The 24,678-nt window shown below is 40.1% G+C and overlaps 4 protein-coding genes across 5 annotated transcripts in view; 1 reads left to right on the forward strand and 3 right to left on the reverse strand.

The window, feature by feature from the left end:
* The window catches only part of LOC114243932 (N-acetylneuraminate lyase), a 275,732-nt gene that overhangs the window by 42,921 nt on the left and 208,133 nt on the right, over positions 1-24,678 (reverse strand). The window lies entirely within an intron of this gene.
* On the reverse strand, positions 410-10,103 carry LOC114243977 (uncharacterized). Of its 2 annotated transcripts, none has more exons than XM_089738573.1 (4): positions 9,987-10,103; positions 4,809-5,022; positions 3,919-4,014; positions 410-838 (listed from the first exon to the last, which is right to left on the reverse strand). In XM_089738573.1, exons 2-4 carry the CDS (start codon positions 5,020-5,022, stop codon positions 621-623), a joined length of 528 nt encoding a protein of 175 aa, XP_089594699.1. In that variant the 5' UTR covers positions 9,987-10,103; the 3' UTR covers positions 410-620. The 2 variants fall into 2 exon arrangements, with proteins under 2 accessions (XP_089594699.1, XP_028031447.2); XM_028175646.2 differs by lacking the exon at positions 9,987-10,103 and adding an exon at positions 5,407-5,564.
* Positions 9,997-13,691, forward strand: LOC149499820 (apolipoprotein D). Its single transcript, XM_089738574.1, has 4 exons — positions 9,997-10,369; positions 12,214-12,421; positions 12,911-13,009; positions 13,483-13,691. Exons 1-4 carry the CDS (start codon positions 10,253-10,255, stop codon positions 13,671-13,673), a joined length of 615 nt encoding a protein of 204 aa, XP_089594700.1. The 5' UTR covers positions 9,997-10,252; the 3' UTR covers positions 13,674-13,691.
* LOC114243973 (insecticyanin-A) lies at positions 16,040-22,993 on the reverse strand. The gene is made up of 4 exons (XM_028175642.2): positions 22,757-22,993; positions 19,868-20,099; positions 17,658-17,759; positions 16,040-16,313 (listed from the first exon to the last, which is right to left on the reverse strand). Exons 1-4 carry the CDS (start codon positions 22,976-22,978, stop codon positions 16,123-16,125), a joined length of 747 nt encoding a protein of 248 aa, XP_028031443.2. The 5' UTR covers positions 22,979-22,993; the 3' UTR covers positions 16,040-16,122.

The raw sequence follows: 24,678 nt of genomic DNA on the forward strand, positions 1-24,678 counted from the left end.
ACCTACAAAAAAAGTTGTATATTCTAATAAATAAAACTCTTGTATCAATTAGATATACAAAGACGATCATTCATTTGTTCCAGTCAAATTAAACATTAATAAAGATGTCAAATGTGCCTAATCATTTAAGTTAATTAAGCCCTATGGCTAGACTGTAGTTTATTTTGACCACAAACAACGTCACGTTCCACCCGAATTGTTGCGCGATCAACATATTGCTACGCCGGTAAGCGTAGCGCCATCTATCGCCGAATAGCCGAACGAATATAGAAGGATTTAGTAGCATCTAGAACGCTCGAGAAGTACAACGCCATTTACTGTCAGATAGCGGAAAAATACAATACTCGACTTGTGTGGAATACTCTCGAGGATTCTAGAGATTTAGTCTCGACTATAAAAGTGTTGCAGAAATGGTATGCAGTTAGTAATCGGAACTACTCGAAGCAAAAGAGCAAACAGATCACCTGAAGCGAAGCGGAAAACGCGAATTGAGAATTTTAAAGTGTTTGTGAAGTGTTTTAAGTGCTAATACAGTTTTAAGTTGTACTTTGGTGGAACATATTTTTATCCCGGACCCCAGCGCGTAACAGTATTAAGAGCGGTCCGATTCGCTATTCCATCTAGAACATTCGCCTGAGCAGCGCGATCGCAGCCGCTGACGTCATTATGAGAGTCGACGCATCCAATTGTCTACCAGCATTAATCCGGCAAGTGTCTTCTGTATTATTAAAATTGATGAACGGTGTTCCCTGGAGACTGTAGTTCGCTATAGCCTGGTCTAGTTTCACGGCGTCCGTGTCCTTCAGGTGTGGCGTGCGGGTCAATTTCCAAATTTCATCTGGAGATTATAAATTTTTTTTTTCATATTTTTGAAGAAAAAAACCAATTTTTTTCTCAAGTTCATTAGCTAGCCTTAATGATGATGGTGGAGTTCACTTAGATGATTAATGGTACTTGTTAGCACAACGAGTACGCCGTAGCCCTCCTTAGAGGTCCAAGTTTCAAACTGTACTATAGAAGAGGGACTCATAAGATGTCCGGAAAGAACCTTAATTGCTCTAATGTAATTTACAAGATATGTTTGCACTACAAGTTCCGGACAACAACATTCGTAGCGTCTATCGAAGGAGATTTTTATTGCCGATGCAAGATTTTGTTTTTCTCTAACGAGGTAGCTTCTCGGATAAAACATGCAAGATGAAAGTAATGTGAACTAATAAAATAGCAACTGGAAGCTTAGTAATTATTAATATAATAATTATTAATAATTTAATATATAAATATTATTATAATAATATATATATTATAATAATATTTATATATAATATTATATTAATATTAATTATATTATATTATCTCGTTTTTTACTGGTGGTAGGACCTCTTGTGAGTCCGCGCGGGTGGGTACCACCACCCTGCCTATTTCTGCCGTGAAGCAGTAATGCGTTTCGGTTTGAAGGGTGGGGCAGCCGTTGTAACTATACTTGAGACCTTAGAACTTCTATCTCAAGGTGGGTGGCGCATTTACGTTGTGGATGTCTATGGGCTCCAGTAACCACTTGGTGGGCTGTGAGCTCGTCCACCAATCTAAGCAATAAAAAAGAAAAAATAATAATCGTGGAAGCCGTTTTCGGGTAATCGTGTCTTCCGGCTATAAACTTATTGAGAGTCAAAATATACTGTCGTCATTAAGGAATATTGAACGAACGGATTTCTAGTTTTTAGCGATTTATCTATACTAATATTATAAAGAGGAAAGATTTGTTTGTTAGTTTGTATTTAATAGGCTCCAAAAGTACTGAACCGATTTGAAAAATTCTTTCACTGTTTGGAAGCTACACAATTCCCGAGTAACATAGGCTATAATATTTTTTGAAAAAAATTAGGGATCCCTAGTACATTATAAATTGTTTTGAACATTTACTGTTATCCACATTATGAACACTATTATTTAATGGATTCTTACCGCGATTTTTAGTTACAATGAGTTCTTGATATGTCGGCGCTAATAATTCCTATATCGACATAGGAATTAAATACCAGTTAGGAGCAGACAAACATGTATACCCTATTTCGATTATAGCTCGTTTTCTTATCTAAAAATCCTAGCGCTTACCAATAACGCTATCGAGAGCTTGTTGTTATTAAAAATTTTGGTAAAACCCATCGCATTAGTAATGTTCAACATTATTCCCCGACTCCTTTAAGGCCCGTTAATCTATACTAATATTATAAAGCTGAAGAGTTTGTTTGTTTGTTTGAACGCGCTAATCTCAGGAATTACTGGTCCAATTTGAAAAATTATTTCAGTATTAAATAGCTTATTTATTGAGGAAGGCTATAGGCTATATAACATCACATTAAGACCAATACAAGTGAAGCACCAATAAAGAATGTTTCAAAATAGAGGCTTAAATAGCTCCTTAACAGTCTATAGCTCAAAAATATTGTCACTTTCTACGTAAATGAAGTGGGGGGTAAAATTTAGATTTATACCAAAGTAACTATTCCACGCGGACGGAGTCACAAACAAAAGCTAGAAAGTGAATAAGACGAATCAAACGATAAACAAAAAATTAAACAGGAAGATAATGAACACGAGGAAGCAATGACGGATTATCTAAGACTGCAAACAAAATTAATTGATTGAAAACATTGTAGTAATGACTTTCCGTCCGACCGCGTCCTCTGTCCATTCAACCAATTGATTGCTTGACTCGGCATCAGAACGTTTTGTCACTTCGAGTTGTTTCAACGGAAATTTTTTGGGTAGTCCTTAACTCATTGTTTCAGCAGTGTGAAGGGCTTAATGAAATTCGTCTACAACAGTTTCTGTTGTTTGTATTTCACTTACGTTTTATCGATAGGCAGCCGAGCTTGCAGCTCAAGTAAAGTTACGTCACCAAATCCAGTGAAGTGTATACATAAGACGAAAGGACTCCATCACAACGCATAAGATCAAACTATCAACCTTATTACAGCCTTAGATTAGATAGCTTATTATAAATATTCCTTCATTGAAGATGTTTCTTATAGATGTTCCTTTAAATTTTTAATGATTTGCCGATATTTCGCTGCGCGTGGTAAACGGTTACCGGAGCCTATAGACATCAGCAAAGCAATCATCAACGCAGCCACCACCTTGAGACATGAACTCTAAGTATCAGTTTTACAGTAAAACTTCGGTTTCCTCTGTATTTTGTACTGTATGTTCCATGGGGAGTGCTCTGAGGAATTATTCGAGATGATACCGGCATCTCGTTTTTACCATCGCACCGCCCGCCACCGGAGTAGAGTTCATCCATACTACCTGGAGCCACTGCGGTCATCCACAGTGCGCTTCCAGAGATCTTTTTTGCCACGCACCATCCGGCTATGGAATGAGCTCCCCTCCACGGTGTTTCCCGAGCGCTATGACATGTCCTTCTTCAAACGAGGCTTATGGAGAGTATTAAGCGGTAGGCAGCGGCTTGGCTCTGCCCCTGGCATTGCTGAAGTCCATGAGCGACGGTAACCACTCACCATCAGGTGGGCCGTATGCTCGTCTGCCTACAAAGGCAATAAAAAAAAAAAAAAAAACGCCTGCCCTACCTTTCAAACTGAAACGCGTGATTGCTTCACGTCAGAAATAAGCTGGGTGTCGGTACTCTGCGGTAGCGTAGGTTTGGTCTAGCTGGAGTGGTGGAGCTCGATGGGATTTAGTCGGTGGTTGGTTTTTCGGGGCGAGTACCTCCCGCGCCATTTTCAAACCCTAGTCTCCTGCGAGGAATTGGGGGAGGTGGAGGACCTTGGCCCTCCTCGTCTCATTCCTAATCCCTGGAGGCACCGGATTCCGACAGAGCCCGGTCCATTACCCCCCTCGACCGGGTATCCAGATTCCCCAGCGTTAAAGAACACCAGTAAAAATACTTTAACTTACATGTGCTGCTACCATCGTCGTTGTTGTAACATGCGAACACGACAGCATAATGTTCGTAGTTGATGTCCAGAAACGAATAAGTCTCCGTTTTGTTGTCTATAAAGGACATAAAAATAAATTCAGAATCGGTTATTCATGAGTGAGCAATTATATTAGCAAATAAACGGCCCCCTCACGTCTGACAGGAAAATTATCACGCTTTCACCGTCCCCAATCGAAAGATCAACTGTTTAATTATTAATTAATATAATACTGATATTAATAATATTAATCACCAATTATATTTTGCCCAATAAATAAACCGTCCTCTTATGCCCGGCAGGAAAATTTTAACAATTTTTAAAGCGAAGTGCATAATACTTCAGGATTCTTAAGTTCGGGGACATTAAAATCCTGAGTGAACGTTCAATTGTTTAATATAACAAAAATTTTGATTACATACATTTTAGAATCAAATTAAATCTCTTAAAATGAAGAATAGATGTTTTGATAGTATAGACTCTAGAAGCTTTGTTTTAAGTAATAAAAATTTAATGAAACAAAAAAAATGTATTTTATAATTGACTCCAATAGCCATTTCTTACTGGTGGTAGATAGGACCTCTTGAGGGTCCGCGCGGGTAGGTACCATCATCCTGCCTATTTCTGCCGTGAAGCAGTAATGCGTTTCGGTTTGAAGGGTGGGGCAGCCGTTGTAACTTGACTTACTTGATACTTGAAACCTTAGAACTTATATCTCAAGGTGGGTGGCACATTTGCCTTATAGATGTCTATGGGCTCCAGCCACCACTTAACACCAAGTGGGCTGTGAGCTCGTCCACCCATCTAAGCAATAAAAAACAAACCTGGCTCATTACACCAGAGCACGTGATAATGAACAAATAAACTAACCATTATAGGTCACCAGTAAAAGATCACCGCCTGCACTATTGCCGTTTGGATCAGGAGTCAGAGCCACAGAGCCGTTATAGAAGGAAGCGGTGTTGTTGGTGATCCACCTGATGGAAACGTCTGGGGTCTCCTGGTGGTCGAAGATTATCATCGCGCAGTCACCCTGGACCTGCATGTCTGTGGCGACCGCTGCCACATACCATGTTCCGTCCATCTGTGAAAAAAATTGCTTTTAAATATACGACCTGCTTGGCGTAAGTGGTTACTGCTCGTGGACATCACAACGGTAATTTCGCTTTTACCATGCTGCAAGAAGTTGATTTATATGTTTTTTTTTTCCCTGCCTATACTGATAGCCTTGAGATTGAGAGGGTATTTCAGCTTCTCCTTGACGTGTAGGTGAGCTCACGGGGCTCAAGCCGAGGGTGTTGCTAACGCTGGCCCTAGCAAAACCAGTGCTTCGCAGAATCTACTACCGGATCGGAATCGCAACCCACTGAGAAGATCCGGCGAGAAAACTCGGTGAGATACATTAGTGTTACGCGTGTGGTTACACAAAAGGTTTTTGTAGACCCAAAGTGGTAAAAGAAATCCTTACGTCTTTCCAATTTAATTCTCTTGGAGTCACCACAGGACACGTTTCATTCCTGACCACTGCGTCACTGTTGACAATTAAAAAAAATACTAAACTATACACCAACATTTTGGGTTAAATAACGCCGACAAATTGAACTTGTGGCGATCATATACCGACATTGACTGAGCGTCCTAAGCAAGAAGTTGTTTTATAAAAGGTATTTTTTGTTGAGTCTCGACTGGCGTTCAGTCGGAGATTTGTTTAGAGGAATTTCGTTTTTACACACGTAAATTGAAAGCTTAGATTTGTCTTTTAATAAAATTTTGGTATTTGAAACGATTTTTTTTTTATTGCCTAGTTGGGTGGACGAGCTCACAGCCCACCTGGTGTTAAGTGGTTACTGGAGCCCATAGACATCTACAACGTAAATGCGCAACCTACCTTGAGATATAAGTTCTAAGGTCTCAGTATAGTTACAACGGCTGCCCCAACCTTCAAACCGAAACGCATTACTGCTACACGGCAGAATTGAGGAGAAATTGTGAGCATCGATACGGAACACAGTTCGGTAAGACCTATTTTTTTTTTGTGAATGGGAAAAGAAGATTACAATCCACCTGTCGGACTGTATGAAGATGCGGTAAAGGTCACGTGAAATTCTATCGAAATTAGACTAAAAATAACATTTATCTAGTTGGCTCGGAAAAAGTAGAAGTGGGCCGCCCACATATGCTGTCGCACTGACCATCGGTGGGGCACAAAAGTACTGGAGTGGAGACCTCGTACTGGACCTTGTAACGTGGGGAGACAGCCAACGAGGTGGACCGATGACCTGGTCAAAGTAGTTGGTAGAGATTGGATGAGAAAGGCAAGAGACCGAAGAGAATAAATAATAATAATAAATATTTACTAACAATCACGCCACGTTAACTGGTCCCGTGCTAAGTTCGTAAAGAACTTGTGTTACAGGTACCAGATAACGGAAATAAATGTAAGATTTTTATTATACACATTCATATATTTAATATACATCCATAACCCTGGATAAGACATTTATAATTATCATACTAATATCTTCCCTTGGCGGGATTCGAGCCCGCGACCCCCTTGTGTAGTGACCATGTCACTTACCACTACACCAGACAGCCGTATGGTGTGCATTCGAGGAAACCTACACTCAGCATTGGGGAGACACGGGTTGAAGAAGAGTTGGGTGGACAAGTTCAACGTTGGGGTCAAGTTACTACTGAAGTCCTCAACGATTACAAACTAAGTAGTTATCTTGAAGGTCAAAGACTCAACCTTGAAATTTAAAGTCGAAGTCGCGACCGAGATTTTCCACTGGTATGGCGTAAAGTAAACCCGTACGGATAGCTACCACGATCCTGTCTATTGCTGCCGCGAAGCAGCCATGCGTTTCAACTTAAAGAATGGAACAAATGGTATTTCTCTACGGATCGGCCGTGAGCTCATTTGAAAAGAAGAAAAAAAAAACTATTTACGAATATCTCAAGTTGGAACGCATCAACGCGTGAAGGATCCCAGTGCAGACGTATGATAGGCCTGAATGGGAAAAGAGGACTTATTGTGCCGACTATCTATACTAACATTATAAAGCTGAAAAGTTTGTTTGTTTGAACGCGCTAATCTCAGTAACTACTGGTCCGAATTGAATAATTCTTTCAGTGTTAGATAGCCCATTTATCGAGGAAGGCTAACATTACGCTAAGACTAAAACAAACGGAGCACCAATACATAATGTTGCAAAATCGGGGTTTTTTTCCTTTTCGAGAGCTTCCGCTACATGCGCTGCGGAAACGGTTAAAGTTTCGCCAAATAAATGTATGAGAGAATTGTTCCCCTTTAAAAGATCTAAAAAAAAAAAAGTCCGCGACAGCATAATTATGTCTATATGTTAAGGTTGCCTCACTATAACGTTTTTTATGCTGACCAAATTTGTTCTAAAATAAAGCATTATTTGTGAACTATTCCACGCGGACGAAGTCGCGGGCAAAAGCTAGTAGTAGTATAAAGGCGTACGTAGAAGAAGAAGAAAATTGCGCGTAACACGGACTATCATGACGATGGTACCTACTGATCGTTATATCATACTTCCGCCAGCAAAAAGTTCATACAGCTTATTACTTGCCTGATGCCTGAGATTAAGTTTTCTAAGTAGCCGTAGCAAGGACATTGCAGTCTGCAAACCTATTAAAAAGCAGGTAAGTAAAACAAACAAAATGTTGCTACTGATAACAAACAAAAACAAAATAACAATTATTTAGAGCAGCCCAAAAAAATCGACAACACAATAAATCCTCAAAAATCGCACATTTTTTTACTAAGGAATCGGAAACTAAATCGTTTTTGTTTGAATTACTCGTGATCTATACAACAATTACTGTAATTTGGGAAACAAAAAAATGAGGTCGACTTTTGTTATTTGTTCGTCTTAATATAGACGCAATGACAAATGATGGTACCATAAATTCGGCCATGATGATTTTATTAGTAGGGTAATACTCGTAAATAGGCAGACGCATCATGCGTCACGGCATTTGAGACAACCGAAGAGGCATTAATTCGTGATTAGTGTCAAAAATATTTAGAAGCTCTGTCATCTGTTGAACTGAAGTGTGCGACCGGACAATTGTATAAATAGACATGCTTTAACAAAAACCGACATCAAATAGAAAAAAAAAAGATATTCCAAAACAAATGAATATACACTAAAAACAATAATCATCGAAATCGGTTGGCGTGATATTGAGTTATTGAGTTATTCATCTATTTATCGCGCACGTACTTAATGCAAATTTAATACTTATATGGTTTTCTCGTGCATACCATTATCAAAGCTGGACTAAATTGGGAAAAAATGGGACCACATGGGAAGCGTCAACTTTCTAATAAAAAAAGAATCATCAAAATCGATTCACCCAGTCGAAAGCTATGAGGTAACAAACATAAAAAGAAACATACAGTCGAATTGAGAACCTCCTCATTTTTAAGTCGGTTAAAAAGAGGAAAAAGAGTTTATGATAAGTGAGTTACTTCGAACAATACGAGAGGCCAGAGGTACTCAAACTTTTTTTGTGTATTAAACTTGTGATGGTTTTAGTGGAACATATTTCTCTCCCTCTGATTAATTTGTAGACCACTTTGGAATCCATCGCCCTAAAACAGGACACACACCAATTTTACTAGCTGCTGTTAATTGGTTTTTAAGGGAGTCCATAGACATCAATAACTGCCGTAATGCCGTAAAACCGTAAATGTCACCGCCTGCTTTGAGCAGTGTGTTAAGTCTCTGTTTTATTTATTTATTGCATAATGGGTTGGACTAACGGCCCACCTGATTTTAAGTGGTTACTGGAGCCCATAGACATCTACAACGTAAATGCCGCCAACCACCTTGAGATATAAGTTCTAAGGTCTCAAGTATAGTTGCAACGGCTGCCCTACCCTTCAAACCGAAACGCTTCACGGCAGAAATAGGCAGAGTGGTAGTACCTAACCGCGCGGACTCACAAGAGGTCCTACCACCAGTAATTACGCAAATTATAATTTGGCGGGTTTGATTTTTATTACACGACGTTATTCCTTCACCGTGGAAGTCAATCGTGAACATTTCTTACGTAGGTACGTATTTCATTAGAAAAATTGGTACTTGCCAGCCGCATTCAAACACCGTAACGTAATTTTACACCAACTTCAAGACGACCAATTAACATAAAAATTTGCAGCCATATCAAAGACTGATGATAATTTAATAATTTAATTACTCTGACGATTGCGACTTAGAATCACAAAATATAATTTAAATTTTTAGTTCGGTTTGCTATTTTTTAGTTTTCATTTTACACGAATTTATTCTCTGGCTATGAAAGTAAATGATGTGAAGAATGAAAAATGGCATTGCTGACGTCCATGAGCGACGGTGACCACTTACCATCAGGTGGGCCGTATGCTCGTCTGCCTACAAAGGCAATAAAAAAAATTAAAAATAAGATAGGGCCTCTTAAAAGACCAGGATGAACTTTTGAACTGGCCTATGTCCAGCAGTGGACGGCTGTGGGCTGATAAGAAGAAGAAGAAGAACTTTTGAAATATGATATGCGAGAGAACGGTGTAAGAGTAGAGATGACGTATAGAAAAAGAAGACATTTGTAGACAGAGAACTAAGAATAAGAATTAAACGAGCGAATAAATATTCCAACACCGTGTAATCATTCTGGCAACACTTTTTAAGCAATAGTATCTTAATACGTGAAGCAAAAACTTTGTATCCCTTTTTACGAAAATTGCGTGGACGGAGGAGTATGAAATTTTCAACATTTATAGAGAATATAGAGAAGAAGTGCACAATGTTAATATTTTTTGTTAATTATGCATTAAAAATACATTAAATTAATAAAAAAAAACATTACACACACTACCATAACTGTATTTGACACACACCCACACATATACTCTTTGTTTATCGTCAAACTTTTGTTATTGCTTAAAGTCGGTAGTCAAATTGAGAATATATTGAATATTGTTTGTCTTTATTAATATTTGTCTAGTAGTAATAGATACATAGATTATATAGTACTTACAAAAATTGTCGCTTATGATTCGTACTCCGGCATAGTCGCTACATATGCGTAGGTACGTCTTAGGTCTTATATTTAGGTCAATCTCTATCAGTTTCACAGTACCGGCCGACAAAATCGCCAAAGATAAATAAATTCAATCGCAATAACGAAACACCGGTTTCATCTGTCAAAAATATCGTTTTTATCTTCGAATGAGTAAGATAAAAACTTTTCGTTTATCATTCAGAACATTTAGCACAAGACAGTTTTGTATCAAATAGTTAAGAATGAATGTAGTAAACTTATTTCTCGTGGTGGTGCTAGTGAATACCAGCGGAGGGCAGGTTCTGCAGTTCGGGCAATGCCCTGAGGTGGAAACGATGGAGTATTTCGATTTGGTCCGAGTGAGTTTTGACACCAAACAATTACTGTATATAATCACTACATAGTATAAAACAATGTCGCTTTCTCTGTCCCTATATCCCACTATATCCCTATGCGCTTAAATGTGTGCTTAAATCTTTAAAACTACGCAACCGATTTTGATGCGGTTTATTTTAATAGATAGAGCGATTGAAGAGGAAGGTTTATATGTATAATAACATCCATTAAATAGTGGAGAAATCAATAATAAATTGCAGTTTCCGAAGCGAAGCGAGGGCGGGTCGCTAGTTATATATATATATATATATATATTTACTACAAATTTATTGTTAGCTTTGTTTGTATACTTCACACATTACTGGTGTAACAGGCAAGTGTTTGACGGCAGGCCAGTATACTAGAAAATACAGTGCGCAAACCTATGAAAGATTTCATTATGTTAAATTTTACAAACATTACGTTGTTACTTTTTCGTGGGTTATCTTGTACACGTGTTAGGTACATAATTATTTTGAAATATATCGTTTGAAATGAATAGGCAGGTAGGCAGCGGCTTGGCTCTGCCCCTGGCATTGCTGAAGTCCATGGGCGACGGTAACCACTCACCATCAGGTGGGCCGCATGCTCGTCTGTCTACAAGGGCAATAAAAAAATCGACTTAAGGTTATTTTTGTTCTGTTTATTGGGTAGACAGGTGAAAGAGCTCGCGGTCCACATGGTGCTAAGTGGTTACCGTAGATGTCACAATAGGAATGCCGCCACCCACCATGAAACAAGAGCTCTAAGTCTTAATGGCTGTCCTTTAAAGCGAAACGCAAATTTGTTCCGCGGCAGAATTAATCAGGGTGGTTGGAATGTCCCGTGTGCTCTGATAGCGATCCAAGTAATTCTTGTAGAAAAGTCTAATTTATTGCGTTATAATGAAGAAGAAGAACACTGACTGACCTGATGGTGAATGGTCGTTAGCGCTCGAGGACATAAAAAAGGGGTGTTAACCAAGCCACTGCCTGCCGTAAAGGACTCGTGTCAAAAAAATACGTCATAGCACTTCCTGAATCGCCGGATTATACGTGGAAGAAATTATGCCATGAGCACGGCAATAATTAGAGAGAAATTTTGATTAAAAAAAAGGGACTGCTGGTCTCGTATAAAATAATACTAAAATCAGTACTCTTTGGCCGAGTCAGATGCGTTTTAGAGAAAGCGGTGCCACACGATAACCCTCTTATCGTGGCCGTCTCTAATTACATATCAGATCCAGAAAACCGAACGACAAACAGTCTCCGTCGCCATAAGCACGTCGTTTCGGATCCTCCCGGCGCTTTTACTCATGGCGCTTTTAGGCATTCAAGCACCGGTCACCGTTCTCGTAGAACTCGTCGAATGGAATGAAGGGTTCAATGTGCAACAGACAAACCCCACTGAGTTTCTTACAGGATCTTCTCAGTGGGTCACGATTCCGATCTGATGGTAGATGCAGCGAAGCTCTTGCTAGAGCAGATTTTATCAGTCTCTCAGGATCAGCCCCGTGAGCTCGCCTACAGACCTGGTGAAGCCAGAACCAACCCTTAGAGTCTACTGGCTAATAGGCGAGCAAAAAAGTACTTATTGACTGATGTCCACTATTTTTTCCCTAACTATGCTGATAGCCTTGAGAGGCTATTTCAGCTTCACCCTAACATGTAGGTGAGCTCACGGGGCTCAAACCGGAAGTGTTACTAACACTGGCCCTAGCAAGAGCAGTGCTTCGCAGAATCTACCACCGGATCGGAAACGCGACACACTGAGAAGATCCGGCGAGAAACTCAGTGGGCTGTGTCCGTGAATCAATGTCCACAAGCTGTGACTGCTCCTTTTTTTTTAGTTTTTAGGCAGATGGTTCGAGATTGAAAGATTCCCCGCTTGGTTCGAGGATAAAGGGCACTGCGCTTACAAACGTTTTCAATACTGCAACAGGAAAGTGGAGATCGAACAAGTTTTTATACGAGACGGGATCCGATTCATTATCCACCGGAACAGCTCTTACAATCCTGGCGACGAAGCTATATTTGATATCCAGCCTAGCAATATTGGTGAGAAAGAGTTGTTTTCTTGTTATTAGTCTCACGGCTGCTGGCTGTGGGGTTATAGCACTAATAATAATAAATTATTTAAGTTTGCGAACTAGCTCTGGTGGTAGGAGCTCTTGTGAGTCCGCACGGGTAGGTACCACCACCCCGCCTATTTCTGCCGTGAAGCAGTAATGCGTTTCGATTTGAAGGGTGGGGCAGCTACATCGAACTGTACTGAGACCTTAGAACTTATATCTCCAGGTGGGTGGCGCATTTATGTTGTAGATGTCTATGGGCTCCGGTAACCACTTAACACCGGGTGGACTGTGAGATCGTCCACCCATCTAAGCAATAAAAAAATAAAAATTCTACCTTTTAACATCACCATATAAGTACGGTTTCTACTTTGAAACATGAAGTACCTAAATGAACCCATTGCACACAATCGAAAATTTAGCATTTGTATTCACATAAGCGTTTTTTATGACCATTCTTTTTATCTTTCAACAGATCCCGTTGGAATTCCACTGTCAGTTATATCAACAGATTACAATAACTACGCGATATTGTTCGGCTGCAAATTCAATGTTCAGATGGACATGAAATACAGTGAGTATCACGAGATTGGTGCATTTTATTGCCTTCGCTGTAAGCTGAAGGAGCATTTGCCTCACTTGACGGTGATTGGTTACCGTCGCCCATGGACGTCAGCAATACCAGGGGCACAACTCAACCGTTGAGTACTCTCCGTAAGCCTTGATTGAGGAAATACATTTTATGTAACTTTTCTTAATAGCTACATAGGCTATTCTTTTTTTTATTGCATAGATAAGTTAACGCACACAATAAGCAAAGATGGCCACGAGCAGACATCCTAAGACACATCAAACCTGTTCCTTTCAATATTACATCACGATGTCTCTGTCATGAGTGAAGCAACTAAATATAAGAAGAAGAATTAACGACTATATGCTCCCAAAAAAATCGGTCATTACCTTTTATTAAAGAGTCAAATCAGGCAGTAACCATTGATTGAACCTAGTTTTGTTATAAAAAAAAAATTAACGTCTCTATTATTTTAGTTCTAGCTTGGATCTTATCACGTGAGCAGTCTCTACCTCCCGAAGTGCTGAATGAAACACGAAGGAAACTGAACTCTATACCGTTTGCCAACGCCGCGTACTTGATGCCCGTGAACCACACCGAATATAACTGCAACTATCATTGGACAGCTCACATACAGTCAGTTTATAAAACCGTTGATGAAAATTAAATACTCTTATAAAAGCAATTGATTTTAATTTTACGGATGCTACCAATCAAAGTTGGATTCGACGATTGACCTATTTCTTGGAGTTGGACTTACGTAGTCCGATCCAGATAAACAACTTCTAGGTTAGAGCTTCCGATCTGTGTGCTTTGTGTGAGTTTTTTATAGCGTAAAAGTTAACCCAATTTTGTATGCAGTTGGAACAGCGCCCCTAGCGGCAAATGTAGGCAAACGATTCCATTCCATACAAATATGAGCTAATTTTACGGTATCGACAACGTTAAAAAAACTCGCACTAACCACACTGGACTGGAGTGGACCCTACATGGGTATTCAACATTTAAGTTCAAAAATAGACTTAGCTAAAAACAATTAAACATCAATTTGAATTGTATTAAATTGTGTAACTCCATCTAGTGTCTAGTTTAATAAGGTTTCTACTAATCTTCTATTACTACTATTATTATACTTATTGAGTTAGTGTACTAACATTTCTTATAATCCCTGAATAATTAACATAGTAATAAAATATTCGGTTTAGAGTAAATAATTTAATATATAAGTACATAATATATTAATTTTATTATAAAACATTAAATTAAGTTTTTGGCGTTGTAAAAGCACATAGTATCTTAATTCAATAATTTACAGTGAAGCGATAATATACATACCTGATAATAGATGGCAGCACATATATTTCTAAGTAAGATTAATCTGTTAGTAATAATTTAATTTTATCTAATTAATATAAATGAAATTATATTAAGCTTTCCGGTTTTTTCAATGAAAATCGCATTTGAAATAGTGTGACGCGCTCTTTTTTTTATTTTAATAAATTATTTACTAAATAAAACGAGTCACGAACAACCTCTAAGGTGTAGATTGTAAAATCAAAGTCACTCTTAATAAAATTTCTCATTTAATAACTTGTAGAAGGTAATGTGAGTCCGCATGGGTCGAAAGAACCATTCTGCATCATCAGAAGTATTTCATCTTCCTCATTACCGAAACTCATTCAATGTGTGATTAATTTATCTCTGTGCCTCGTCTTTCGTTTAGCTCTTCCATCTGTGTCTGTTCTACGCGTCATGGAGAGTATCACCCATAGACACAGCCCATTGAATTTCTCGCCGGATTTCTCAGTGGGTCGCGTTTCCGATCCGGTGATAGATTTTCCGAAGCAGTGCTCTTGCTAGGACCAGTGTTAACAACACCTCCTGGTTTGAGCCCCGAGAGCTCACCTAAACGCTAGGGTAACGCTGATATAGCCTCTCAAGGCTATTAGCATAGGTAGGTAGGTAAGAAAAAAAACTATCATGCAGCTTGATGTTGACAATGGATTTGCTTGGGTTGTGGCCTCTTGGTCTTCGTCTACTGATATTGCCAGTGACCCGAAGTTACGTTCTGTTAGTAGTGAGAAGGCCGAACTCTTTTTAAAAAAGAATTTATTCGACACTGCAAAATATTTATAAAGAACTAGCTGACCCGGCAGACTTCGTATTACCTCAATCGATAAATAAAAGACCTAAACTTTTGTATAAAATAAACTTAAAACAAACAAAAGGAATCCGTCCGACAGGCAACACATCAAAGGGAAAACAAAATTGTTGTTTTTATTTAATTCCGAACATTTTCATATTTATCTACCTTTTAAACCTTCTCTGGACTTCCACAAATAATTCAAGACCAAAATTAGCCAAATCGGTCCAGCCATTCTCGAGTTTTAGCGAGACTAACGAACAGCAACTGGTGGTAGGACCTCTTGTGAGTCCGCGCGGGTAGGTACCACCGCCCCGCCTATTTCTGCCGTGAAGCAGTAATGCGTTTCGGTTTGAAGGGTGGGGCAACCGTTGTAACTATACTGAGAGCTTAGAAATTCTATCTCAAGGTGTGTGGCGCATTTACGTTGTAGATGTGTATGGGTTCCAGTAACCACTTAACACCAGGTGGGCTGTGAGCTCGTCCACACATGTAGGCAATAAAAAATAAATAAATATCATTTATATATATATAGATAACTAATTACAATATAAGAATTTGGAGATAGTGAGGAAAATTGGTAAACGTCCCACTTCAATGAAGATCTGACCCGAACTGAGACTGGTATGTTCTTATGAAATCATTGTAAGAGGGTTTATGATGAGTAAGGTGTTTGGTAAGCATTAGTCTATACAGGCTAGGGATATAACAGTTCGTCTTTACGGGCGATGTGACAAAAAAAACCCATAAACCTACACATTACGGACATATATTTTAAGAAAATTAACAATAGCTTAAAATTGTAGCGTCCATTAATCTTTTGACCTTGATAAATTCACAAACAATCCACAATAGTTTTCGCAATTTGCCAAATAATAAAAATAAATAAATATCACTTCAATAAAATGTTTAATGTATATACAGGATTTATTCACCCTTTCTTTTATTTGTACGTTTTACAAAGATGTATTATCTATACTGGTACAGGATATCTAAAGGTCATTGGTTCCGATTGGGAATCCTCATAATATTTCGGAGTGCATCTGGTAAGATCGTCTTTCTTGATCTTCGTTACGTCAATGCCAAGTTGACTTAGTGGCTTCGTAGCTAATTCTTTCGACACATCGTTCAAGATTGGATTCCTTGATAAAATCCAGATGTAGACTGAAAAAGATAAATACATGTTTAGGTTTTATTGACTCAGTTAGTCGGTTGTCCCATCATTTCTTAAGAGAGAATTCAAGAGTTAGTAAGGGGGCATTCAGAATCAGTAGACTGGAACAAAAATGACAAACGGATTCCATCTTTAGGTACTACATTGAAGAATTTTGTTGTATGGGAAATGTTAGTTGTGCCAGTGCTTCCCAACCTTTTTTCGTTCCCTTCTAGTTTATTTCTTAGATGGATAGATGAGTGTTTACCAGATTCGTAAACGCCGCTACTTATCTTGAAACATAGTTCTAAGTCTCAGTTTTATAAGTATTTATATTTATATAAGAATATAAGTGGCGCATTGCATCAACCCCATGAAAAGCACAGTTGTGATCTTCAAAAGGCCTCGCTGCCCGGACACTACTGTTTTAGGCGCAACAACTCCACTCCCGCTATATAATTCTTTGACCAGTGGCATTGGGCCTTGAAGGCGAAGTACCCCTTGTCAAGCTAGGAACTGCATTAGCTAGGATACTGCTCAGTATTAGGAAATTCTGTAAGGTTGACTCCTGGAGCTCACCTACCGAAAGTAGCTGAAATAATCTTTTAAACTACCAACGAACAGGTAGGCAAAAAAAAGATACGAATACTGCGGGTCTCTTATCCATTATTCGTCGAGTAAATTAACCCATAGATACAGCCCACTGAGTTCCTCGCCGGATCTTCTCAGTGGATCACGTTTCCGATCTGGTGGTAGATTCTGCGAAGCACTGCTCTTGCTAGGGCCAGTGTTAGCAATACTCCCGGTTTGAGCCCCGTGAGCTCACCTATTAGTTCGGTGAATCTAAAATAACTCCTCGAGGCCACTAGAATAGGCAGGAAACAAAAATCCATTATGACACACCGACTTACCCTATTTAATAAAACTTTTTCGTTATGATTATCCCTCTCCTGAAGGAGGGACGTACTCCATACGTCTAAAAATGCGTTTGGTTTCTCTTAAGAGGCATAATCTTCGATAAGCATATAATACTGCATTTCACCAAGCCAATGCTCATAGTCCAGCATCATAGTTAGTTATTAGTTATTAAAATCATTTTAAGCTAGTATTTTAGACTTAATGCACTACGATAATGCTTATATAAAGCTTAGTGTTTTAACTGCTCAACATTTCCTCCATTCCAAATATAATTTTCATATGCCCCCAATGAGACCTCGACCTCGCGTACCCCCCGGAGTGTACGTACCACAAGTTGGGAATCGCTGGTGACAACAGCTGGTTGCACTTGGATGCTATCTATCAATTGATTAATAAAGCCAATACGTATATAATAAATGTCCTAAAAATTTACTTACTAAAATGCTTATCTGTCAGTGGACTGTACTGACACGTGTAGACGGTAGCGTAATATTGGTAATTAGTGGCCAAAACGGAAAATGGATATCTTCTTATCCTCACTGCAACAAAAAATGAATATTTGTACAAAACTTGAAACGGATTGGCTGTCATGATAACTGGGAAAATTCTTCTATACAAACTGTTTACTGGCTTGTTGGAGTGATCGAATCATGTGAGATTCCTATCAGCAGAGTCCCCTTGTAGCCATCTTGGATATCTTAATATGAGTACTGGGATCTACCGTAGAATTCAACCAACATAAATTCTGAAAACTCTCATCAAAATACTGTTCTAATAAATCATTCGGAAGTGACATGATCTATTTTTTATTGCTTAAATAAATGGACAAGCTCACAGCCCGCCTGGTGTTAAGTGGTTACCGGAGCACATAGACGTCTACAACATAAATATCACCACCCACTTTGAGACATGAGTAAGATTATTTTATGGTACAACGGCTACCCCACCCAAACTGAAACGCATTGCTGCTGCGCCGCAGAAATAGGCAGAGTGGTCGTACCTACCCTTGCGGACTCACAAGTCTTCCTACCACCAGTAATTACGTAAATTATAATTTTGCGGGTTTAATTGCTATTACACGATGTTATTCCTTCACCGTGGAAGTCAATCGTAAACATTTTTAAGGTACGTATTTCATTAGTAAAATTGGTACCCGCCTGCGGGATTCGAACACCATTGCATCGATTGATACAATTGCAGCGAGCGTCATATCCTTTAGGGCACGACGATGATATGAGCCGACCCAGTATCTTGTAGCTAACAGGGGAGTTTAGGGACCACTGCTCCGCTAATTTCTTCCGCTAATCAATACGAGTGTTAAGGGGCCTTTCCTACCGATTTTTCCTGCGTCGCCCCCTGCGCCTATAATGTACCCCCGGCACCGATAATCGTTGTAAACAACAGTGTGCCTTTCGAGTTTATTTTTAGTACAGACAAATAATTAAACAAACTTGTAATTTGAGTTTTAACTAAACCGACTCCGTGTACAGCCTTAGATAACGTCGATTAACGATTATTATCGTCGTAATCTTACTAAAAATTATCACTAATTTAGAACGCACCTAGTTCAAGATTAAGTTCGTTATTGAACGCGATTACTCACATCCGACATGGTGGATTAGTCATTGAAATAATTTAATTTACTTTTTTCTGTATTTGTTGCTGTCGTCTACCAGGGTTGGTTAACGTACCGTCAAGAAATTTCAGTCCTTTTTCCTCTACCTATTCACTAATAGCCTAAAGGAGCTATTATATCTAAGCTGAGACTGGTAGGCGAATTCACGCAGCTCAATCTTATAGAGTTTTTTTATTTTATTTTTATGACTTAGGTGGGGGGACGAGCTCGCAGCCCACCTGTTGTGAAGTGGTTACTGGAGCCCATAGACATCTACGACGTAAATGCCGCCACTCACATTTAGATATAAGTTCTAAGGTCTCAAGTATAGTTACAACGGCTGCCTACCCTTCGAACCGAAACACATTACTGCTTCACGGCAGCAATAGGCGGGGCGGTGGTACCTGCCCGTGCGGACTCACAAGAGGTCCTACCACCAGTAAACGTTTGCTAACACTGACCCTAACAAGAGCAGTGTTTCGCTGAATCGACCACAAGATCGAAATCGCGACCCACTCAGATTTTAGTTCGCTCGTCCACGGACCATGACTGGTACTTGAAGAGCCCAAAACACCGAGAGAGGATCCGGGGGTCGGACAAGACAAGTTTTGGACGACGGCGGCTTTGTATTACCCTGTCGCCTGAGTCGGATATGAGCGTCGTTAAGAATTAACCATGAAACGGAACGCCTCGCCCGACGCATTTGCTTAATGAATTCGACTCATTGCCATTGCCATTACTGGTGGTAGCACCTCTTGTGAGTCCGCGCGGGTAGGTACCACCGCCTTGCCTGTTTCTGCCGTGAAGCAGTAATGCATTTCGGTTTGAAGGGTGGGGCAGCCGCTGTAACTATACTTGAGACCTTAGAACTTATATCTCAAGGTGGGTGGCGCATTTACGTTGTAGATGTCTATAGGCTCTAGTAACCCCTTAACATCAGGTGGGCTGTGAGCTCGTCCACCCGTCTAAGCAATAAAAAGAAAAAAAAGAAGCGTCTGTACTGTATAAATACATATTTCTCGAAGCACTTACGTCTCCTAGGAGCGTTTTCGAAGAAAAACTTGACATTCAATTTAGCAGCGTCTTCTAAATTCGACGGTATCTCCAATTTAGCGATACTATAACGGTGAAACAAGCCCCTATCTATCCTTGACTGGTTCAGGTATATGCCGCTGGGCTTGGTCTGAAGCTCTAGGACCGAGCAATTATTCTGCTGTTGTTCATCGCTGGAATAATAATAAGCTTGATACCATTTACCGAAGAACTGAAATGTAAAAGAAAGAAATTAAAATAGGAATGGTTTTTTTTATTTTCTTTTATTGCTTCGATGGGTGGACGAGCTCACAGCCCACCTGGTGTTAAGTGATTACTGGAGCCCATAGACATCTACGACGTAAATGCCGCCACTCACATTTAGATATAAGTTCTAAGGTCTCAAGTATAGTTACAACGGCTGCCTACCCTTCGAACCGAAACACATTACTGCTTCACGGCAGAAATAGGCAAGGTGGTGGTACCCACCCGCGCGGACTCACAAGAGGTCCTACTACCAGTAAGGTCCTATTCTATTCTATTCTATTCTATCAGCCCATGGACGTCCACTGCTGGACATAGGCCTCCCCCAAGCCTCGCCACAAAGACCGGCCCTGCGCTGCCTGCATCCAGCGGATCCCCGCGAACCTCAATAGGTCGTCGGTCCACCTTGTGGGAGGCCTACCCACGCTACCCAGTAAGGTCCTACCACCAGTAAATGGAGCAACTCTTCCAAAAATCTGTTTTAGGCACTAACAAATATTTAGACCCCAGCATAAACACAGTGACTACTTGCTGTTTTTTTTTGGTTCAGTTGCAATGTGATATGGGATCACAGACAACCTTACCAGGTATACTAATGTTTGTTTCTAATTTCGTTTTCATCAACAGTCACTGAAACTCCAAACAGCACTGTAGAATTCGCTGTCAAAACCAAAACGTATCATCATCATTATCATCATCATCAGCCTTTATCTGCCCACTGCTGGACATAGGCCTTCCCCAACGCCTTCCACATAATGCGGTCCTCCGCCTTCCGCATCCAGGTGGGGGAGGAAAGTCCTCGAATGGAGACCACGGATGGGTACCAGGAGCGTGGGGCGTCCTCCAACCAGGTGGACTGACGACCTAGTGCGCACGGCGGGAAAACGTATGGTCGATCAAAAATAAGGAAAGCGCTGTTTATTTATAATATTTTCAATCGCAAGTTCTTTAAATATCATCGTAATATAAATTAACCTAAGTAACCCGGTTCTCCTTCACCAAGTATCATTAGTTGTGGTATTTGGGACATAAATTTGTTGCGCCGCGGCGCTTTTCTTGCACTAGGTTATGGTCTTGTTAGATAAAAAAGTGCATAGTATCAAAAATCAAAATGACCAGTTTATTAAAAAAAAATATCTATCTACGTTTGTCAGAAGAATGGAATACGAGAACAATTTACCGTATGAAGTTACGAATTTGTATCACAAACATACAAAAATATACTAATACGAGGGCGGCACTGAAAATTTCGGGAATTAACGAAGTGACACAACATTACTATTTAAAAATGTATTTATTGCTTTTCGAAGTATTCTCCGCGAAATTTGACACATTTTTCCATACGATGGAACCAATCATTGAAGCAACCATTCCATTTGGAAGTTGGGGTCTCCAAAATGGCCGATTTGTGGGCGTCCACAGCTTCTTCAGGCGATGAAAACCTCTGTCCACGCAATTTATTCTTTATTTTAGGGAAAGTATAGAAATCATTAGGGCTTAGGTCGGGGCTGTACGGCGGATGGTCTAATAATTCTATGTTTTCTTGCTCTAAAAACTCTTTTGTTCTGTGCGCGGTGTGAGAACTCGCATTGTCGTGATGGAGGATGATGCGGCGGTTGCAGTTTTCTTTACGGACTTCAGAAATGACCTGCGGCAAACAAATGCTAGCATACCATTCTGCATTAACCGTTCTTTGTCCCTCAAGAGGAATAGTCGTAACATGGCCGGTTTTGGAGACAAACGTGGCCACCATTTTTTTTGCAACACTCCGTGAACGAACAATTTTTGTTGGCTTTAACTCATTTTCGAACATCCAAACTCGTGACTGGCTTTTTGTTTCGGGTTCGTACGCGTATATCCAGGATTCGTCACCTGATACAATGTTGTATACAGCATTTGAGGATCCTGCGTGGAATCTTTCGAGATTTCTGACGCACCAAGTAACGCGAGCCGCTTTTTGCTCTTCACAGAGCGAATGCGGTATCCATCGGGAAAACAACTTTTTTACACCTAATTGTTCATGCAAGATTATTTGTATTTGACTCATGCCAATGTCTAAAGTTGCTTGAATTTCGCGATATGTCACATGTCGATCTTCCTCAATCAGCTTACGCACAGCATCAACGTTTTCTTGGGTGACTGCAGTTTTTGGACGACCTTGACGTGGATCATCACTGAGCTTGACACGTCCACGTTGAAACTCAGCAAACCAGCGATAAATTGTGGTTTTGGATGGGGCTTCATCACCAAATGCAGAAATCATTCGGTCAACACACTGTTTTTGTGTTAAAACACTTCGAAAGTCATAATAAATCATCGCTCTTGAATTTTCTCGAGCAATTCCATTTTCTCAACGACTAAACAAGTTTGACAAAACCTCGTGACAAGACCGAGAATCTTTTTTTAAATAAATAAATGGTATTCGATTTTTAAAACCAAGGAGTTTTCAATTAAAAAGATTTTAATATGACAGGAACAGTGCAAATATTCCATTCCCGATACTTTTAGTGCAGCCTATGTAAAAATCGGTGATTTTATAAATATGATACCTTAAAACTATTTAATATTTTGTAACGGATGGGAAAATTTCTGTCACAATCTTAATAATATAACGTTGATACATACATCAGCCAATCTGAATTCCTGTTGTAATTGAACATCTGCCGGACATTTTCCTGGTAAAGTGAAGTATGCGTGAACAACACAAAAACTGGCAGCAAATATTAAATGTTTTATTAACATTGTAGTTCGAAACGAGTCTTCGTGGGACAACGAATATTGAGCAATTGAGTAGCGTTGTGTATGCGATAATCTGTTTTTCATATAATTAAATATAGAGGCTATCATAGGTCATGACGCTGGCTCCAGAGAAATGTATAATAAGAATTGTTCTACTATGTGTCTTGCGTTAAGCAAGATATTCATGTCAGGAAAATGTCGATGTATTTTTGTAGTAGGTCCTGGATGCAATTATTTTTTTCTGTCTCTAAGGACGAGCTTATGAGAGAGTACCTAGTATTTGTGGAGCGTAAGTGTCATTGACTCTGTGTCTCCTTACAGATAAAACAATAAAATAGTTAATATATTGACTACCGTCATAATACTACGAGTCGCTGACAGATTGCGAGTGAATCGCTTCGTAACGAATGTATTTATCGATTATTTGAATTACGACAAAGTTTTTCTAGATCATCATCATCATCAGCCTTTATCTGCCCAGTGCTGGACATAGGCCTTCCCCAATGCCTCCTCCTTCCGCATCCAACGACTTCCCGCCGTACGCACTAAGTCGTCGGTCCACCTAGTTGGAGGACGCCCCACGCTCCTGGTGCCCATCTGTGGCCTCCATTCGAGGACTTTCCTCCCCCACCTGGCGTCGTTGGTTCGACAGACGTAACCGGCCCATTGCCACTTTAGCTGACTTTGAGAGCTATGTCGTCGACTGGGGGACAAAGTTGTTCGCGTCCGTAGGAGCTACCTAACCACAACCCTATACGTGTCCCCTGGGTGGTGCTAAAGAACAACAAACGCCGAGTCGTAGGCGGCGGTCAACTAACCTACTAGCGGGCTTAGCAGCTAGCTCCTGTAGAAGTAGGAAATGACTTCTTCAAGCCGTAAACTCGCGGTCATGTCTCGTGAGAACGGTGGCCTTGGCTTAATTGCCTGGGTTAAGAGGAAGACAACCTCCATAAAAAATAACCCCAATCCTAAGGTGGGAACCGCGCCGATAGGATGAATGGCTGAGGGAATTCAGTCTCTAGCGCCAACCTCGATGGACCTGGCCACATCGTTGTATAGTGCCTTCTCACAGGAATGGGCGTCACCCTGTGAGCTACCAATAATTCGACCCTTCTCGTGGGAACAAAAATGAAGTTAAACCCCTTAAAAAACCCTCAACCACAACACAAACAGCTTACTCAACAAGCACTCCTTCCAGGCTTGTTTGACAGACAACGTTCGTCATCTCTTTCTGACCTGGGAAGGTCACCACAAGACACGACCAATGTAGAGCAACCAAATGTAGCCAGTATCGCACCAGTAGCAACCTTGCTGGAAGATATTCCTCAACCCCCTGCTCCTCCACCATGGCAAAGGGTACAATCACCCAATAGCAGAAGCAGTAAGAAAAGAAAGTACTCCAGTTCCTCACCAGAGGCCCCAAGTACCACCGTGAAAAACCGCTTCAGCACCTTACCTTTAGACGCAACGGATGAACCATGTACTACCGACCGCCCTAAACCCAGCAAACCTCCACCTATAGTCCTCAATGGTATAGAAGATGTTACAGAGCTATCGAAGCTCCTTCAAACCGTCAGCAGCAAAGATGATTTCAAATTTAAACTAATTAATAAAAACCTACTCCATATTCTGGTTAACAATGCTGAGGAGTATAAGAAAATCATAGCGGTAATAAGAGCAAATGGACTCATAGGACACACATTCACCCCTAAAGACATCAAATGCTATCGCATTGTCATAAAAGACCTCCACCACAGCACACCCCATGAAGCGATAACAGAAGCCATTGAGGCAACTAACAATAAAAT

Source organism: Bombyx mandarina, chromosome 25 (genome assembly GCF_030267445.1).
Source record: "Bombyx mandarina strain Sakado chromosome 25, ASM3026744v2".
Taxonomy (NCBI): Eukaryota; Metazoa; Arthropoda; class Insecta; order Lepidoptera; family Bombycidae; genus Bombyx; species Bombyx mandarina.